Source organism: Hyperolius riggenbachi, chromosome 4 (genome assembly GCF_040937935.1).
Source record: "Hyperolius riggenbachi isolate aHypRig1 chromosome 4, aHypRig1.pri, whole genome shotgun sequence".
In the NCBI taxonomy this organism is placed as follows: Eukaryota; Metazoa; Chordata; class Amphibia; order Anura; family Hyperoliidae; genus Hyperolius; species Hyperolius riggenbachi.
This window is the reverse complement of record NC_090649.1, coordinates 273,116,112-273,137,197: the sequence shown is the minus strand read 5'-3', so window position 1 is coordinate 273,137,197 and position 21,086 is coordinate 273,116,112. Positions and strand designations below refer to the sequence as shown.

Below are 21,086 nucleotides of genomic sequence, written 5' to 3'. Positions count from 1 at the left end.
CATGCAGAGGTGTGAAGGGGCATCACTTCTGATCTCCGTGTCTCCCTCCAGCCGGATTAAACGTGCAGCTGCCGTTTTCAACTACTCAGGCATGTTGTTTAGCTGCATCTGGAGGAGACGGAGAGACTACATGAGCCGCTCTGAGGCTGTCCCGGAGACCCACGTGGCTCTCATCTCACTCTGGAAGCTGCTGCTGTGTGGGCGTTTTTTTGCTTTACTGCTCTTTCCGGTTTCATTAACGAGAGTGAGAGGCACCGTAATAAAACAGATCCTATCACTTGGAGAGTAGGAAGAATCGAGCAGGAGTCCCGCCCCTTACAACCCGCCCAGCCAATCCTCCCTGTCTCACCAGAACACATGAGCTGACAGGCAGAGGAGCGCTCCTTCAGTGTACAGCATCAGCCTTTGCTATTGTGCGAGGCTGGCGCTGACTGAAAGCAGGAAATGGAGCGCTCCTAAGTGAAGTTTACTAGAAGCCCCAGGCGAGCACATGACAACAGGCGGCGGGGCTTCAAATCAGCCGGGCGGGCCCGCCCACCTAATTAGCCCTGGGGAGAACACTGTTGAGGTCCAAAAAGTGTACTTTTAGGGGGTCTGTTTCCATGGTGAACGAAAGACCAAATTCATTCCCATTTAGATAATTGAGATACCCCTGAAAATTCTCCAGGGAACCCTCCCATATACACAAAATATCATCTATAAAACGGCGATGTAGGACGAGGCCCGCCCGATATGGGTTGGTGTTGGACCATATATAATGTTCCTCCAACCAACCCATATATAGATTGGCAAACGCCGGAGCGAACCTTGTCCCCATCGCCGTTGGATGCTATAGAGTTCATATTACAAACTAATTACTTTACCTTCTTAGATTCTTTCTATCTGCAGCTGCGCGAACGGCGATGGGGACGAGGTTCGCTCCGGCGTTTGCCAATCTATATATGGGTTGGTTGGAGGAACATTATATAATGGTCCAACACCAACCCATATCGGGCGGGCCTCGTCCTACATCGCCGTTTTATAGATGATATTTTGTGTATATGGGAGGGTTCCCTGGAGAATTTGCAGGGGTATCTCAATTATCTAAATGGGAATGAATTTGGTCTTTCGTTCCCCTTAAGAACAGACCCCCCTAAAAGTACACTTTTTGGACCTCAATATAGAGGTGGATCCAGTGAGTGGAGAGATCTATACGACCAACTATTTTAAGCCACTGATAAAAACGGTTATCTGGACTACTACAGTTCCCATTACAAACCATGGCTTAAAAACGTACCATTCGGCCAATTTAAACGATTGCGTCGTAATTGTACTAGATTAGAGGACTTTGAACACCAATCGGGTATCTTAAAATCCAGATTTCTGGAGAAACATTATCCAGTGACTCTGGTGGAATCAGCGATAACTAGAGCTGCTGCTTTGACACAGCAGGAGTGTCTTTTACCCCTAAATCCGACAGTGAAAACTTTAGCCGGACCAATAGAACCGATCTCAAGAGTTTGCCCATAGTGATAAACTTTTCGGGACAGGCCAATGAATGCAAAGATTTCTTCAACAAATACTGGCCGGTGTTGCTAAGTGATCCCATCCTGGAGCAGACCCTCCCCCGGAGACCACGGGTGGTCTTTAGGAGGGGGAAAACCATTAGGGGACATATTGCACCAGTAGGCTGCCAATGGGCGGGGGGGGTGGCAGACAAAACCAAAGCGCAGAATAGAGGGGGAGGTAAAATGGGGTGTTATTCATGTAAATCCAGACGATGCCTGGCTTGTAAAACATTGAATGATGGGGCACGCACATTTAAAACTAGTTCTTCCATTGAATATAGTATAGGCACATTATCGCGAATAGACCTAGTACTTGCCTCAAGTTCCTTTTTGCCTAATATATACTCGATTGAACGCCTACCATGGGCTCTATCTGACCATGCTCCTCTGCTAACTACATTCAACTTACGACAAAACCCTCACAATAAACCATGGAGACTATCGGGTACTGGGTAAAGGATCCTGACATACATGAAGGGATCTCTGGCAGTATCACTGAATTTTGGGATTTCAATAGAAATTCCACAACCTATACTAATAGATGGGATACTTTTAAAGCATATATGAGGGGGGAATACCTGTCAAAGATTAAAAGATGCAAACAGAATAGGCTGATAGAGTACCAGACGGCTGAAAACCGAGCCAAAGATACTGAAATTTTATACCTAGCTCAACCAGATAGAGCCACTTACTCGGCCTGGCAGATAGCTATAGTCGATCTCAAACTCCTTCACACTACTGTTACAAAAAAGGCTGAGCTATCTACACGGCAGAGAATTTTTGAGCATGGAGACAAATGTGGGAGGATGCTGGCGTGGCTTGCCAGGGAGCACTTGCCCACAGTGAATGTACCAGCTTTGGTCTCATCCAAAGGGGATACTCTCACTACTTCTGTAGAGATTTGCTCGGAATTTGCTGCCTACTATAAAAACTTATACTCTACAAAATCTAAATCCACAGTAGCTCAGACCCGTGACTACTTATCAACAGTTCCTTTACCAAAACTGTCTTCAGAGCAGTGTCAGGCTCTTGAAGAAGATGTCACTGAAGATGAGATAACCCTAGCAATTGCTTCCTTACAATCTAACAAGGCCCCTGGGCTAGATGGCATACCTGCCGAGTTTTATAAGCAATATATAGACGTAATATCCCCACATCTTCTGAAGCTCTTTAACAACCCTGAAGGCTTTTCCTCTTTACCAGAGTCTATGCAGGAGGCGTTGATAGTGGTTGTCCCAAGAAGGGAAGGGATCCTCATCTGTGTTCTTCCTATCGTCCTATCTCACTAATCAATATGGACGCAAAAATCTTTGCAAAAATTCTCGCTAACCGGCTTAAACCATTCTTGTGTACTATGATACACCCGGACCAGCAGGGATTTATGCCTGGCAGGGGAACTGACATAAATCTTAGACGGCTGTACGTCAATCTCTGTGCTAATCACGATAACCCTGGTCAACGGGCAGTGGCTTCCCTCGACTCGGAGAAAGCCTTTGACTCTGTGGAGTGGACTTATTTATGGACAGTATTGGAATCTTTCAATATTGGTCCCAAATTTCTTAGAAGGATCCAACTACTCTACTCCACTCCCAGAGCCAAAGTACTTATTAATGGCGCAACTTCTGCTTCCTTTGATTACAGAGGGGCACAAGACAGGGGTGTCCGCTGTCTCCCTTTCTCTTCTCCTTGGCTATTAAGCCCTTAGCGGCCCGGATCAGATCCGATGACTCGGTGCAGGGACTACAGATAGGCAGACTCAGTGAGAAAATCGCGCTTTACGCGGATGATCTCCTTTTTCTTGGGGACACCAGCGGCTCCTTGCTAAATCTGCTCTCTCTAATAGATACTTTCGGAAGCTATTCAGGTCTTAAAATAAATTGGGACAAATCCTTCTTATTCCCCATAGATCAAGCTGCAAAATCTAATGCTGTGTCCACTCCCTTACAATGGGTAACCACATTTAAATATTTAGGTATAGTAATTGAATTCCCACTTAACCAATACATTAAAACCAATATTACTCCATCATAACCTCTTTAGAAAAACATTGCCAACATGGGCCACCTTACCCCTCACAATGATTGGAAGAGCCAACCTTATAAAAATGCTGTACTTACCAAGATTTAACTACGTATTCCGTCATACTCCAATATGGATCCCTATGTCTGTTTTTAAAAAAATTGATAAGATACTGACAACCTTTCTCTGGGCAGGAGGAACTCCACGGATAGCTCTTTCTACCCTCCAGTTTCCTAGCACGTTGGGGTGTATGGCGCTTCCTAACTTCAAAATTTACTTTTGGGCTTCAGCTCTTGTTACCCTGAGGTGGTGGTTTGCCCAGGATGACAGAAATACAGCCTCCACTCTTGAGGCTGCAGTAGTGGGATCTTATGAGGGACTTTCCCTCCTACCATTCCGAGGCCATAAAGCGTTCTCAAATCTCCCCTCACCAATGATCCTTACTATTAAGGTTTGGGAAACAGCTAAAAAGAAGTATAAACAAGCGAATGTCCATTCCCCCTTTACCCCATTGTGGTGTAACCCCCGATTACCTCACTTCTTTAACATCCCTGATCCCATCTTATGGGCATCATATGGTATTAAGTGGCTGCAGCACATAATTACTGACGGACATTTGACGACATTTAATTCACTTAAATCTGATTTTGCCTTAAATAATAAAATGTTCTTCAGATACATTCAAATTCGGCACGCGGCACAAGCTCAATTCCCAATCCTATTACTTTAAAGTCTGATCCTTTGGAGTCCCTCCTGCTACAGAAACACCTAGACTCTCCTTTATCAGCGATACATGCAACTCTGGTAGCACGTCGACTCCTAGAGTGGATAGGGCCTATCAGGCTTGGAAAACAGATATACCTACCCTAGAGGAACAGGAGTGGCAGGACTTGTTGGAAAACCCAGGGGAATACTTAATCCTGTAGAGATAGGCTTATCCAAATGAAGTTTATATTCCGTATATATTACACTCCAGCTAGGTTAGTAAATATGTACCCTGACAGATCTGATGAATGTCCTAGGTGTAGGCAGTCCCCTGGAGACTTTATGCATATGGTCTGGAGTTGTCCAAACATTCGGCTATATTGGGAACAGATTAACGAATTGCTACAAAAAATATTTGAAAGACCTATTTCTTTGGATCCTAAAACGCATCTACTAGGGATTTCAGGCGACATTACACCCTCTAGGAGATTAGTTCTGCTTTGGGACATACTTTCATACTTTGCCAGGAAAACCATTGTTCTGCATTGGATACAGTCAGAGGCCCCATCCGCGGCAGCCTGGATTAAAATAGTAAATGCTACCATACCCATGTACAAATTAACTTATATTCAGAGGAATTGTCCCCTAAAATTCGACAATATCTGGATCCCGTGGTTAGAACACCTTAAGAAACATGGCGTTGCCTATGACACTGATGTGTAAGCTCACAAACGATTCTGCGGGGTTGGGGACTGCGAGAGGAAATAAGGTTGGGCGGGGGGAGGGTGGAATTTCAGGTTGGGATAGGGTGGGGGAGTGGTGTTGATGTTACCAATGTATGTATGTTTGTATACGGAAAACATTTCAATAAAACTTATTTGAAAAAAAAAAAAGAATATAGTATAGGAAGTTTTTTAACATGTAACAGCACTCATGTAATATACCTATTGAGTTGCCCATGTGGACTCTCCTATGTGGGTCGCACTACTCAAAAATTCCAGACGAGATTGAATAAACACAGGTCCAATATTAAGAATGGAGAATTAAATCATGGGGTATCTAAACATTTCCATCTTGTCCATGGTAGGGATTTTAAGCTTCTGAGGGCCACAATTATGGAACAGGTGGTACACTGTAATAAATATGAAAGGTACCGGGTCCTGTGCAGACGTGAGTCATTCTGGATCCTAAAATTGGGGACCCTGGAGCCAGGGGGCCTAAATAAGTGTCTAGAAGAAATGAGCCATCTCCAGCCAGTTGTACGCTAGGTATGAGATGGGGTTTTTTATCCCTTATGACCCAGTGGGGGCTTCCTCTTGGGGGAGATAGTGTGTGGAGGGGCGCGCGTGTGGGTGTGCGCAGCACCTTGGGCGTTGACCCGGGTGCGTGTGCGCACACACATGTGTGCCTGAGCTCAGATATGACCAAATACTGGTGGATCTATGATTACCTGATATTATTCCCTCTGAGCGTAACCTAATTCCCCACCCCTGATCGTATACCTATATGGAATTCATGCAGCTTTATCATTGTATGTGTAATATGTATATGTGAAGCCTTTTTGTTCTATGTGAAACCCATGGGTGCTACATGCAGTAGGGTAGCGTTTTACGATTAGTCTTTGAGTTAATTGTAAACTTTAATATCAATCCAAATTTATACTTATAGAAGTATGCATAGTATACTCTAATGAGTCTATTTTGCTCCTATATTAGGAGATATATACCCTGGGTCGCCTCTTAGGTGACCTAAGGTAATGACATCCCTGCCCATGTAAAGCCTATTGGCTGTTAGGAACTGTGTATTGGGCATAAAAGGAAGGTGTATTTTTTAAATTTTATGATCAACTTGAAAAAGCGGAGGGCGGACCTCCGCGAAACGCGTTGTTTTAAATAAATTTGTACTTTGCTAGTACGTTTTTAGCCATACACCTTCATCATTTACACAGCCGTGTGGTTATACCCACGGCCGCTTCCCTGTGACAGGACCTTCACTTGCCGCGTCTGAGGGCGAGCGTCCTGGTTGCCACAACAACCGACCCCAAAGGAGCCTGGGACGTGACGTCACATCCGCCCCCACGCTGAGAGCCCGGTCCCCGGCTCGGCCAAGCGGGACGCAGGCATACCGAGGCTGTGTACGCTGTACCAGCCACTTTGGAACCAGGTGAGACCTGCCTAGTAGACGAGGTCATTGTGCTGTGCAGAAGGCTCAAAGCGCCCCTTCTCTTCTTATGTTTTTTACAGCGGTTTTTTCTGGGAGCAGCTGAGCGCATCTAATAGGGGTCTGATCGCACCAGGGGGTGTTACCCATCACCCCACTCTTTCTTGTCGGAAGAAACACAGACACAGAGAGAACATACAAACTACTTGCAGATGTTGATCTGGCTGGTATTTGAACCAGGGACCCAGCGCTGCAAGGCGAGAGCGCTAACCACTACGCCACTGTGCTGCCCTGTTTGTTAAAAATATAGTTATGTTCTGTTCTCCTGATTACACCCTGCCTATTACATTGTGCTTCAGCTCAAATTATGCTTGTATTATCCTTTGTATGTGATCAATAAAATGTTGTAAAAAAAAAAAAAAATATATAGAATAATAAATATATATATATATATATATATATATATATATATATATATATATATATATATATATATATATATATATATATATATATATATATATATATATATATATATATATATACACATACACATACATACATACATACAGTGACGTACATACCTTCCACTTGATGACTTCCCTGAGATGTAGATCTGAGCAGGTGCGTACGGGTGATACTGGGCCTTTGGGCAGTGTTTGCAGGTGGCTGAGGAACTGTTGGTATAATGTCATCATCTGTGACTGAAGACAGGGGTAGCTTTGGTTTCTGTAAAAACAAATGAAGTGCAGTACGGTGTTAGTTGAGGAGCAGAAATACAGACATCAAACCAACAAACCTAAGAAGTTTTGAATCACATACAGACATATATTCTGTAGGCTCAATCTGACATGATGTCACACAGTTGTACCCCTTTTTAAACAAAAAAAATACTTCCAAGTATAAATGTACAAAATACATGGGCATGTGAAAACACTTTAGCCAACTGCATTTAAATCAATGTGCATGTGAAAAATCGTTTTTGCAAAAATAAGAATATCCCTGAAAAAACAGGTCCACATGAAAACATATTTTCGCAAAAAGCACTGAGGTCAATGGGCACGAGAAAACACTTTTTGAAGAAAGTTCTGATTTTTGCAGAAATGTGTGCCTTATGAAAATCCATTTTCCCTGGTGCCTCCATGACATCATACGAATGGGCAGTTCCTCCTCCCATTTGTATGGTGTCATGGAGTTGCACCAGGAAAGGAAAATTGCTGAAAAGTAAGTATACAATTTTCCTGTTTCCCTAGTGCCTCCATGACATCATACAAATGGGAGGAGGAACTGCCCATTCATATGCTGTCTGAGTTGCACCAGGAAAGGAAAATTGCCAAAAGGTAAGTATACAATTTTCCTGTATATTGGCACGAAAAAATGGCATCAGGTAAAAATGTTAATTTTGATGCAAAAATCCCTTTGTAAAAAAATTCAAGGTCATTCCTAACAGCAAATTTTGTGTCTAGTATATTTTACATGATCTTAAAGCGTGTTTATTTTCTTACATTTGGTAGTGGACTCAAACGTGTTCCAGACACTGGTCTTGATTCTGAAGCATCAAAGTTGTTGGCATGCAAACTAAGGAAGCAAAAAGGAAAGCATTTTGTAAGCTATAATAAAGCTAGAGAGGAGAAGAATATGAGACTGGGAAGGTTCTGGATATCTCAGTGAGTGAACAAAAGGACTATAAGCACCGATTTTTAATTACAGCAAAGATATTGCTACATATATTTTAGTTAATAAACCACTAAATGATTATTAAAGGGTGGGTTCTCTGAAAAATAGCTTGACAAATAACTTAATCAATGGCTCTAATTCTAATTATAATCTTTATAGAACTATTATCTTTCACTGCCAAGTATCACTCAAGTCATGCAAGCCACAGTAATACAGATAACATGGATTTAGTAAGCACTTTCCATAATAAAGTGGTTATAGTTAATATGCTGATACTGTACATGCAAGACACGGATAAAAGAGAGCTCTGGCCATGTTAGCTTGACATCTAGATAAACAAGGGAATGAAACTAGGGCAAAAAGAGTCATAAAACCAATAGTGTACGCCAGAAAATCAGACCGCCCATACAGTAACAAAATTAAGGTAAACAATGGTTTACTGGATATCGATCATTTACCACTTTCCCCATTAAATAGTGTATCAGTAGAGATCTGATCTAATTAATATCCCTCTTTCCGCTGCAGCCGTTAGCTTTGTACTGCTTTCTGCAAAAATACAAAGCTATGAAGCTACAATTTTTTAATGTTTTGTTAGATATTTTTTTTAATCAAAGCTAACATGCAGGGCTGTGGAGTCAGTACAAAAATCCACCGACTGACTCCTCTAATTTGCATATTACAATCTTGTTGATTGAAAGTATGTAACATTAAATGCATCTCTTAACTGCCAACATTTAGGAATTTTAAAAGACAACTGAAGTGAGAGGGATATGGAGGCGGCCATATTTTTTCCCTTTTAAACATTACCAGTTACCTGGATATCCGGCAGATCTTCTGCCTCTAATACTTTTAGTCATAGACATAAGGTGCCCATACACTCGTCAGATTGGCAGCAGATAGATAAGAAATGCATCTGATGATCTATCTGATGCGTTTTTAGAACATTTTTTTACCAGGATAGAATTCCAATAGATTTCAGTTTGAAATCTATTGAAATTCGATCTGATGGCATTTTTTTGCCATCAGATTTCCATTAAGGCCAATGCAAACTGATAAGCAATCTCATCAGATCGACCTAAATTTTCCACCCTGCAAGTTCGATGGAAATCCATCGAAATCGGCCGTCGATCGGTCGATTGGCCAACCGATTTGCAATCGATTGATCGATCGATCGGGATCGATCGGTCGGCCAGAAAATCGGCTGAGTGTATGGGCTGCTTTAAACTAGTCCTTGGTAAGAGTACTTGTAGAAGGTACAGGCAGGAACATAGAACATCTATCAGGCCCTAGGCAATGTAACTGTGGGTATATGTAAGAGAGATATGCAGGTACTCTGCAGGAGAATGAGGCAATTCTTCCTCTATTACACATTCTTCAGGCACAATCTGAACATGGATCAGGTCCTGGGCAATGTAACTGTGGGTACGTGTAAGAGTGATGTGCAGGTACTCTGCAGGAAAATGAGGTGATTCTTCCTCTATTACACATTCTTCATGCACAATCTGAACCAGGTTTATGGGTGATAGACAACACCTCTGTGTTCAATGTGCACAACATTCTCAGTGGATTCCCTGCAGCTCTGTGGGGAGTACATATGTAGATTATAGTACTACTGTGTAATGCCGTGCATACACGGCTCGTTTTGTGCGCTGGATCAAGCCAGCGGCTCGATGCCGGCGCATCCCCGCTCGTGCGGATCGATTGCCGCTCGTCCCCGCCGGCGCTGCCTTATCACCGCACGATTCCCTGGCATTGTCAGCCGGCGGGGATCGAGTGGGCGCGGGTCGAGCGGCATGATCGGGCCAGCTGAATATTATCAACTGGCCGGATCAGCTGGTCGATACACGGTACAGAAACGTACAGTGTATCCCCAGCATAACAAAGTAAACCTGAGACAAATAAAATTAAAGTTCTATACATACCTGGGGCTTTCTCCATCCCCCTTCAGGCTAATCAGTCCCTCGCTGTTCTCCTCCGCCACCTGGATGTTCTGCTATGGGGCCAGGTACTTGAGCCAGTCGGGCATAGTGCACTTGCACACACTCTGCTGCTGGGAGCGTACTACACCTGCACAGCACTATTGCGCAGGTGTAGAATGCTCCTGGCTGTGAGAGCGGTACACATCCGGACTGCGCTGACTGGCTGAATTACCGGGACTCATAGCAGAAGATCCAGGTGACGGAGGAGGACAATGAGGGACTGATTAGCCTGAAGTGGGCTGGAGGAAACCCCAGGTATGTGTGAAACTTTTCTTTTTATCAGTCTCAGGTACCCTTTCATTCGTAGTCATCAAACCAAATTTTAACATATCAAATTATTTGATTTTATGAGCAAAGGGAGTGCATACATTTGCATAAACCAGCATCAGTGCAGAATTATTTCCATCTCATTGACCATCTCGATTAGTGACACGGCTACACATCAGGCTTTATTCTTACAGCATAGATGTTATTTAGTATATATAAGAGATTCCTGTGTACACATCATATATACAGTCACAATCAGATATGTATATCCGAGTTTAAAAATACGGGGACTGCTTTATTGAAGCAGCACAAGTAACTATTTTTTGATTGGTTTGTTTCATTTTTGTGGACTAAGCACAGCTATTACTGTATATATTAATTATTTATGATGACTATTATCTGAGAAATACAACATTTTATCATATTTTCTATTTTAATTACAGTTTAAATTCATTAGGAGTCGGTGTATTTTTTCCTGACTCCGACTCCAGGTACCCAAAAATTGCCCCGACTCAGACTCCTCGACTCCACAGCCCTGCTAACATGTTATGTATGAAATGCTTTCTGTACACTGTACGACTTGCTTTAGGATTGGTACACGCACTAAGACTGCTCTGTTAAGATTCTAGCATGCATATGGTGGCAACCAAGAACACCTTGTGAGATCTGGCCTGTTGGATCATCTTGTCCAAGCGCAGGCCAAGGCTATTATCATCCTTACCCTTTCTGCTCCTTTGTGCGCCTCACCATCATCCCTCAGACCCATCTACAAGAAAAGCAGTTATTACTGGCCTGAAGACTAGCGTTGTGTCTGTACAGCACTTGACACTTGAGGGGCTGAGGACCAATCCCTGCAGGCAACAGTGAGTGTCCATCCACACAAGGTATTTACAAAGCACTACTGAGGCATGAAATGTTAGCACTTTTTTTTTCAAAACTCTGCCTTGCCTGTTACCATTTGCATTGGCTTCATTCACTCTGTATTTTTGGACCCATGATTTTAAAAGGAGAACTAAATAAAAGGAAGTTTTATGAATAATATTGTGTGCGCAAATAAGGGGAACTATGTTGTTCTGTCTGTAGGTTGGTGCAGATTGCCCCACTGCAGCACTAATGAATGATTCATCTTGGTCCGTAAGGAGGTGTGCATGAGGTTATATTCTTATTTGAAGGATTACATTGTTTACATTCTGTGTCAGACCAAAGGAGATCTTATTACAGAGCAACTTGGCTTTGATATCTATTGCAATATTAATGAGGTAAACCTGAGAAACTCCAGAGCAAACAATAGAGAGCCACTGACAGAGTAATATGTTTAAATGCAAGGATGGTTGAAGTGATTAGGATCCTTACAAAATAAAGCAGTCCATGGTGTGGATATGACCAAGTCCACACTCCAAGACAGGATGTTGGGAGAAGTAAAAGTAAGAAACCCAACTTTCTACCAAGGTGGGAAGCTAAACTGGCCTGTTCAGACTATCTGCGTATGAAGAATGCGTTTAAAATCAAAGAAACGCAAGTTGAAAAACGCATGCGTTTTTCTTGCGTTCTAATGCGTATTCTATTGCGTTTTGCGCACACACGTGACCCAGGGGAAAAAAAAGAATTATGGGAACTGCAGAGGAAAACGGACGCTAAAAACGCAAGAGTACGCGTTTTTGATACGCGTCCATAGACTTTCATTGCGTCCGTTTCTATGCATGACGCACAGAACTGCGTGCAGCAATGCGGATGAGAAACGTATGCGTCTCATACGCATACATGTGAACTAGCCCATTCAAAAGCATTAGGAGCGGTTCCTATGCGTTTTTGGTACCCAGACATGTTCCCTGAAAACGTCTAGGAACGCGCATAGTCTGAACAGGCCGTGAACTAAGAGAACTAGGAGGTGTCACACCTGATACAATTACTAAACACTTTAAAAACAGCTTAAAAAAAGAGGGACGGTAGTAACCTACCTCCACTTAAAGTGTACACAAGGCGGTTGTTATATCACAGGACACAGAGGCATGTTTCTTTCTCAATTACATGCCTCTGTGTCCTCTCTGCACTGCTCTGTTCCCCCTTCCCTGTCCCGGCAATCCAGCGCTGCAACCACTGAACAGCGGCGAGGTAAATATTTACTTACTGCGATCCAGCAGAGGCGCTGTAGCGGCTCTTCATTTCAGACTAAGGCGGAAATAGCCAAGCCCGATCGTATCCGCTCTACTGTGCAGACACGAGTCCCTTGCGCCTGCGCAGTAGAGTGGTGACGATCGAGCTCGGCTATTTCCGCCTTAACACAAACGAAGAGCTGCTACTGCACCTGTGGTGCATCACGGTAGGTAAATATTGCCCACGCATGGCGCAACACTTGTCAGGATTTGTCAAGGGGGTTTCGGGGGAGCCATCGCTGGATTTCCCCAAGCTACAGAGGAAGTGGAAGCCTTATTGGGACCCTGAGGCTTCCCCCTTCTAAGGTAAGTAACCCCCAGAGGATTTTTTTTTGTTACAGGGTCTCTTTAAGGCTTTACTGCTAGGAAGTTCAAAGGGTCATTAGCTCTGCTTCATCATTTGAAATACAGAGTGTAATTTGTAAACTGCCAATATTAGAGAATGTTGCAGTGTTATATAAAAAAAAAAAAAAAGACAAATGAAAATAAAAAACGAGACTCTTTTCTTTGCTACTAATGTTCTATCAATTATCTGTGCTGCACATACAATTTATTAGATCATACTTTTTCTTTTCACTTCAGTGCCACTTTAATTACAATGCCACAGTATACAAAAATAGTGCTGTTTTATTAGACTAAAAGACGAATATGTATTGCAGAGTCACCTACAGCTCCAGATCAATAGAACTGCTTCCAGAGGCCAAAAAGCAAAGACACTGAATCAATGTGCATATCCAATTAAGCAAGTAAAAACAATCTATCAGAAGTGAACTATTTTAATAGATTTTCATTAGAGTCAATATTTTATTGAATCTAGCATGTAAAAAAAATGATCGCTTTGTGCAAGATTTTTTACTTATTTATGCAGAGTTCTATACTTTCACTTTAAAAGCAGTAGTATAAATATTTCCAGATCGATATAAAGGCTGGAAACTAGGATATCATTGAATTCAGTCCAGGATCACAGAATACATTTGGGCTGTATGTACACGGGTCTGGTTTCAGCATGGTTTTTTTTTTTTTGGACAAGAAGTGTTTGATATGTGGAGGAATTTTCCATCCTGTCTAATTTGTGTTGCAATGACAATCTTTGTCCTACCCAGACATGATATTATTCCATAATTGTACTGCAGGCACACACTGAATTCATTTTCCTCTATACAACCATGATGTGGTCATTGTCCTTGAAATGCATTAAAGAACAACACTGACATCAACACAATTCTTTGTTTTGTCAGGGTCTTTACAAGTGTCTGTAAAAGGATTATTTCTCTATATTTCACTTCAACTTCACTTCAGTCTAAACTTCTATGAACTCTGTGGGAGATTAGAATATGCCTTTGTGATATACTGAATAACAGCAGGGGCTTTGATGCTATGTATTATGCTTTCTTTTATAACACCCTAATAAGTCTTTGTGCTATGCATTCACTGATTCTTGCCTTTCATTTATTTATACGTACATTATAATAAACCTATTACTAACTGAAATATTTCTGTTTCTGATTTAGCAATTGGGAAATTGAGTTGGCAAACTAACACTAATTACCAGATCTCTAGCTCACTTACCGACACTGTAACTTTATTCCCTTTCCTCCTCTGCTATGACCTTTCAGGTTCTTCATTGCTTAATAGCGATGCTCAATTAGATGCAAATAATTCAGAGTTTGCAGGATTTAGTTTTGACCTATGCCCATCCCTAACCTCCTTGGCAGCAATCCCAACCCAGGATCTGGGTGAAAAAATAAAAGTTCCTGTACTCCCAAGCCAGGTTCAGGGTAGCTACCGGTAGGTATATGCAGAGTGCTTATTGCAGCAGCATATGTGCAAGAGCAAGATGGCGCCCACCTAGGCAGCCTCGGTCACATCGGCTCCTGGCTATTTCTAGTTTTTGTCTTTTTCTTGTCTTTAGTCTCAGTTTTAGTTAGTTATAGTTATTTTAGTTATAGTTATAGTGTGTAGTGTAGTGTCCTGGTACAATTAATGCGACAAAGAACCACAGTTAAACTGAGCAGGCGAGGATCAGCCTCCACCCTTACCTTTCCTCAGTGCCTGTGATCGCCCATCCCGACTGCCGCTGAAGCCATCCACGTGTCCCTGGTCTCCAACAGAAGAGTGCCCTGCCGAAGCAGAGACGTCAACCCCCTCTTGATCTCTGCCGTGCTGTGAAGAACCGGAGCCCCGCTTAACAACCCCCGCGGCTCCCACATCAGCTGCGGAAGGGCCCAACACGTGGTCGCCAGCCTCCATCCCTGCCGCAGTGGCACGGGCCAGGACGACCATCGCAGGGGAAGCTCCGCCGCCCGACCATCTCCACGTGCTGTGCCTCTCCGCTGCAACCGTTCGCCAGTCCAGCGCTGCTGAAGGGAACTCTTCCGACCTGCCCTGCGAGACCAGAGATCCTGCCTCCAGCCAGCATCCTAACATCTAATGCGGCACCCACATAGCCTCCGACATCCACCACCGCTGACGACCATCCCAGGGGAAGCTCCGCAGCCCGACCATCTCCACGTGCCGTGCGGTGAAGTACCGGGGCCCTGCATAACAACCCCCGCGGCTCCCACATCAGCTGCAGGAGGGCCCAACATGTGGTCGTCAGCCTCCATCCCTGCCGCAGTGGCACTGGCCAGGACGACCATCGCAGGGGAAGCTCCGCCGCCCGACCATCTCCACGTGCTGTGCCTCTCCGCTGCACCCGTTCGCCAGTCCAGCGCTGCTGAAGGGAACTCTTCCACCTGTTCCCAGCTCCTGCTTAAACAGAGTCCTCAGCTCCGGCCTGCTGCAGCTCTCCACGAGCGAGCAAAGGTCTCCCTGCACCACTGCTCCTGGTCCGGATCCCGAACCATCACAGCCATCCCCTGGTAAGGTGTTGATTACTATGCCAGCCCTGCACCCTCACTTGCTAGCCCTGCACACTCACTGCTGCTTCTCTGTCCCCCTCTACGCTGACATCCACTCCACACTGCCAGACAAGTACCCCCTGGAGTACCCCAAGCACCTGAGGTCAGGTACCCCGAGCACCTCAACTCTGGGCCACCCACCTCTGCAGAGGCACCCCTTGCCACGTAACTCTTCCGCACCCGTCTTTGGTTTCGCACCTCTTGCGGGCTCTCCTCTGCAGCCTGAAGACTGTCCGCTCTGTCTACTGCACCCACTGCGCAGCTGTCGCCCATGTCATCGGCACTGCTGTTCCTTATCCACACACGGGCCCCCACACCCCAGCAGGCCTAGTTTCTTCCACCACGGCCCAATGGCTCGGAAGGTGCCGCCCCCCCCCCCCCCCCCCTTGAAATCACGCACACCAGAGAGGAACTCCTGCTTTGGGAAACCTGCAGCGTAGCTACCCATGCATCCCTGTGGGACATTGCCTGGGCCCATATCAACCAACTCATGGAGAAGGGCAGGTGGGCCAGCAGGAGGCGCCGTCCTAGGGGCAACAGAGCAGGGGTACAAGTGAGGCTCAAAAAGAAGGGCTTGCGTTCACCCATCCCAGCGATTCTCCTAGCAAACGTTTGCTCCCTTCCGAACAAGCTGGATGAACTGCATATACTACTCAGCAGCAATCGCTCATTAGGCGCCAACACCCCAGCCCTTTGCTTCACTGAAACATGGCTGAATGACACCATCCCGGACAACTCACTCCTACTACCAGGATTCAACCTCTTCTGAGTAGACCGCGACAAGGCATTCTCCGGTAAACAGAGAGGGGGTGGCATCTGCTTCTATATTAAGGACACTTGGTGCACAAACACCTCCATCATGGACAAACAGTGCTCCCCAGACATCGAGCTCCTACTTATCAATTGCAGACCTCAGTACTCCCCAAGAGAGTTCTCCTCCTACGTCCTCGTAGGTGTGTACATCCCTCCTGACGCCAACACCAAGACTGCTCTAGGTTCGCTCAGCGATACCATCTTGCGGTGGGAGACGACCCTCCCGGACTCCCTTTTCATCATCATCATCATCTGTGGAGACTTCAACAGCGCGAACCTCCGCTTGGAGATGCCTCGCTACAAACAGCATATTACTTGCCCTACCAGAAACCAAAACACCCTGGACCACTGCTACACAGTCCTCAAGGACGCGTACAAACCCATTCGAAAGGCCACTCTTGGTAACTCTGACCACTGCCTAATCCACCTAATACCTACCTACAGAAGGCACCTTGAGTCATCCAAGCCGGTCCTCAGGACTGTCAGAAAGTGGTCGGAGGAAGCCAAGCTGCAGCGGACGGCCTGCATTGAGTGCACTGACTGGGATGCCCTCGCGTCACCCTGTGTGGAGAAATGGACAGAGAATGTCACCTCCTACATCAGCTTCTGCGAGGAGCTGTGCATCCCCACAAAGACCTTCAGGGACTACCCTAACAACAAGCCATGGTTCAATGGCAAGCTACGTCGGCTCCGGAAAATCAAAGAGGCAGCACACAAGTCTGGAACGCCAGACGAGTTAAAAGTAGCCAGATACACCCTCAAGCGCGAACTTAGTGCTGCAAAGAAGGAATACTCGAACAAGCTGGGCCACAGCCTCCGGTCAAACAACACACGTGAAGTTTGGCGAGGCCTTAGAGCTGCCACTAACCTCAAACCTCCCCCTCAACAAGCGCCCCCAAGCCTCGATCTAGCTGAAAGACTCAACGAATTCTACTGTAGGTTTGAACTCCAACCCATCCCTTCAGGAAACCAAGCGACCACCCTCGGAGTACCCCAGGCCCTTGCATCCACTTCTAGAACAGACTGTGTCTTCCCAGCACCAATCGCAGTCCAGGTGTCTGATGTACACAAGCACCTCCGGAAGCTGAACCCCAGGAAAGCCTCCGGCCCGGATGGCGTGTCTATGTGCCTGAAAACCTGTGCTAGCCAGCTGGCCCCTGTCCTGATCTCTATATTCCAGAAATCCCCGTCGGTAGGCATAGTACCCTCCTGCCTCAAAAGGTCCACCATCATTCCGGTGCCCAAAAAAACAGGAGTAATGGATCTCAACAACTACAGACCCGTGGCCCTTACTCCAACTGTTATGAAGATTTTCGAAAAACTAATCCTTAAGCACCTGAAAGACTCTACTGATGCTCTCCTAGATCCGCTTCAATTCGCATACAGAGCAAACCGGTCCATAGAGGATGCCATCAACACCAGCCTGGCATTCATCATGGAACATCTGGACAGACCAAACACCTACGCCAGGCTCCTCTTCCTAGACTTCAGCTCGGCTTTTAATAAAATCTGCCCGAACATCCTGCACGACAACCTAGCGCGACTAGGGATTGATCTTACGCTCTGCGCTTGGGTCAAGCGCTTCCTCACTAACAGGACGCAACAAGTCAAACTCGGCAGCTGCCTCTCCCGAGTGAGGACCACAAATACTGGTGCCCCCCAAGGATGCGTACTGTCTCCGATCCTTTTCTCCCTGTATACAAACAGCTGTACCCCTACTGCCGACCGTGTTAAGGTCATCAAATTCGCAGATGACACTACCATCCTTGGCCTCATCGACAGTGATGACAAACGTGCCTACCGCAGCGAGGTCGAGCGTATCTGCAACTGGTGTAAGGACAACAATCTCGTCCTAAACGCAGCAAAGACTGTCAAAATGGTTGTGGACTTTAGAAAGCGCCCCCCCCCCCCCCCCCCCCCTCTAAATCCGGTCTACATCGAAGGCACCGAAGTCACAAGAGTATCAAGTGTCCGCTTTCTGGGCACCACCATCACCAATGACTTGAGATGGAGTGAAAATACCACTAAATGCCAAAAGAAGGCTCAGCAACGGCTGTTCTTCCTAAGACAACTAAGGAAGTTTGGTATGCCGCAGGAGCTGTTAAGTTTCTACACGGCAACCATCGAGTCTATCCTTTGCTCCTCCATCATCGTTTGGTGCGGTGGAGCCACGTCTAGCGACAAATACAGGCTACAAAGGGTTATAAATGCCGCAGAAAAGATTATTGGTACTCCCTTACCACCACTGGACCTCCTCTACGAATGCAGGATGAGACAGGATAACAGGATCACGAACGATTCTCGCCACCCCGGCAGTCACTTCTTCAACCGCATGCGCTCAGGCCGCCGCTACAGATCTATTCCCGCCAAAACCTCCAGGCACAGGAACTCCTTCTACCCTCAAGCAGTGCTCCTTCTGAACTCCAACTGAACTCGTGCACAGCACACAGCGAAGCCCCCTAGGATGACTGTCACCTAGGCCAAAATAGCTTGTATAGTCTTATTTTATGTTTGCTCATTGCATATTTGCTGTTTTTGTTTTGTTTTTTGCACTACTATGGTCAATGACTTTCTCTTTGTAAATTTCTTCTCTCTTTATTTTCTCCCTGCACTATGCACTTGTACTATACTACATGCCGATGTGTACCACAAACAATTTCGGGTGCGGCAATCACCGCACTTGGCGAAATAAATATGACTCTGATTCTGATATGTAACTTACCTTACCTGGACGCTTGTGGCCATCTTCTTCTGGTCCTCATAGGCAATCCCTCGCTCTCAGGTGAGATCGGCATTTGTCACATGTTGACAGAAGAAGATCTGACCACAGGAATAGAGCGCCACCAGGAGTACAGGAGGAAAAATTGCTGCGCTGGATCCGGGAGAGGTGAATAATGTGCATAACTGAAAGTGGAGTAGTAATGATAAATAGACCTTTCCTGCAATTTCACATCCTTAAGCCTTGTGCAACTCCACAAAGACTGTTTCCCATAGGGATCCGGAATCGATCCCTGAGGCAATACTGTATGAACTTGTCACTGACCTAAAGGCCAGCAAAGTGTCTGTTTCTATGGAGCAGGGAAGATGCGTGGCATACAATGGTGAGTGTGAGTAGGAGAACAATGTGCTCGGTTGGGTGTAGGATATCGATCAGCATGCCAAAAATACAGATCCAGCATGCCAAATATTTAGGCGACATTGGGGGCTAGAATTTTAACTAGGACAGTCCTTAACGGCCATTTGGACTGAGTTTATTAGCTTACTAAGTGTGTGTGTGTGTGGGGGGGGCATAATCACATGCAAGAGGTGTGATTTATGGAGTGGCATGCTTTGAACAGCAAAGTTGAAGGCACTGAGATGTTTAATCAGTGCAGGCACCTGAGACTTAAATCCGACCCTAGCAGCAGAGAATCAGTGGTCTATGGACTTACATATGCAAGTTTTACATTTCTTTCATTTAAATTTTGTCATATCCCGAAGTAGATTTTTTTAGTGTCTTGCAAATTTTCCATTCATTTCCATGCCAATATGATGCAAACCACCGTGCCTGTACTTACCTGGCAACCTGCAAACAACACTACTCACATGTTTTCTGCATACACTACCTGGTTAGTGGAGTCCTGGGACACATCCTTTACAGTACAAAGCTCTCTTGAGGTGTCAGAATGAAGGTATGAGACAGGGTACGGTTTTCATTCAAGAAATGTCTAGGGTTGGACTTTGTAGGGTGATTACTTATTTAAAACTCTGAATATTGAGAGTAAAATTTACAAATCTATCATGCCGACATCCCTAAAGAATGATTTTTAATTTCTTTAACATGGCCAGATGAAACTGCAGTAATACACATTTTGTGTTCATTTAACATGATCTGAGATGAGACCAGGGCCGTGAAGTCATGAAACAGAATGACCCCAGGGTACCCAAATTGCTCAAACTTCTACTCCGAGCCCTTGCAGCACTATGGAGTAGGTACAAAAATTATCTGACCTTACCTCCGACTACTTAGTTTATGAAACCGCTGACTCCAAATACCCAAAAATTCCTCCGACTCTGACTCCTCGTCTCCACAGCCCTGGATGTGACAGTTCTTAGAATTATCAGCTGCATAAGTTTGTTATTGTACATTAAATTGTTCATGACAGGATAGCGCCTATGTTGTAGTGGAGCGTCTATTTAGGCTTCAACAATTTGGGCCTGCAGTTTCTCTATTGCCCTAACATTTCTGAACAATGCTCTTTTCCACCTATCATGGATGCCACCACCATTTCAGGGATCCTATTCACATTACAATCCTGGCTCTAGGAAAGCACATAAGGTGAAGCAGGTAATTTGGGCGGAATTCACGGTAAAGAAAAATAGGCACCAAATTGCGGCGGTGGAGTTGTGTTGTACAGTTGGAAAAAACTACACCCATTCAATACCATAGTAGTTGTTATAAGATAGATGTTTGTTATAAGAAACACCTCCTTGAGTTTTTTTTTCTGCCACAGGAGGCAATACCAGGTACAGTAGCAAATGTGTTTACTTTTTTTATAGAAATAAATGGCAGTTCTGTTTGGCCTATACTTTTTTCACAAAAAGAAATGGCATATCTTAGTATTTCAAAATCAAATGCATCTTTATATACTGTATACAAGATGTACTTTTCACATAGCGATATGCCTTTAAAGGTAACAAAATATCTCTGATGCATAACTGCAAACTTAAAATTAGTGAGGATCGTTCCATATAGTAAGGTATAGGAAGACCCTCGTTAGTACAGTGGAGTAATCCCTTGCGGCAAACTCCAGGCAAACTCGACTGACACAGCAGTCACCTAGAGCTTGATTGAGATGCAGTCACTTCCTCTGGGAATACCTACCC

At 44.9% G+C, this 21,086-nt stretch overlaps 1 protein-coding gene across 4 annotated transcripts in view; it reads right to left on the bottom strand.

Moving 5' to 3' along the window:
- Positions 1-21,086, bottom strand: part of ARMC2 (armadillo repeat containing 2) — a 249,722-nt gene that overhangs the window by 169,275 nt on the left and 59,361 nt on the right. For 3 of the 4 annotated variants that reach the window (XM_068231267.1, XM_068231268.1, XM_068231266.1), the window contains exons 3-4: positions 7,937-8,009; positions 7,016-7,160 (exon numbers count right to left, since the gene is read on the bottom strand). In XM_068231267.1, coding sequence (XP_068087368.1) covers positions 7,016-7,160; positions 7,937-8,009 — 218 coding nt within the window. Of the gene's footprint in view, positions 1-7,015; positions 7,161-7,936; positions 8,010-11,075; positions 11,123-21,086 lie in introns of those variants that run through there. The other variant, XM_068231269.1, reaches the window with a different exon arrangement.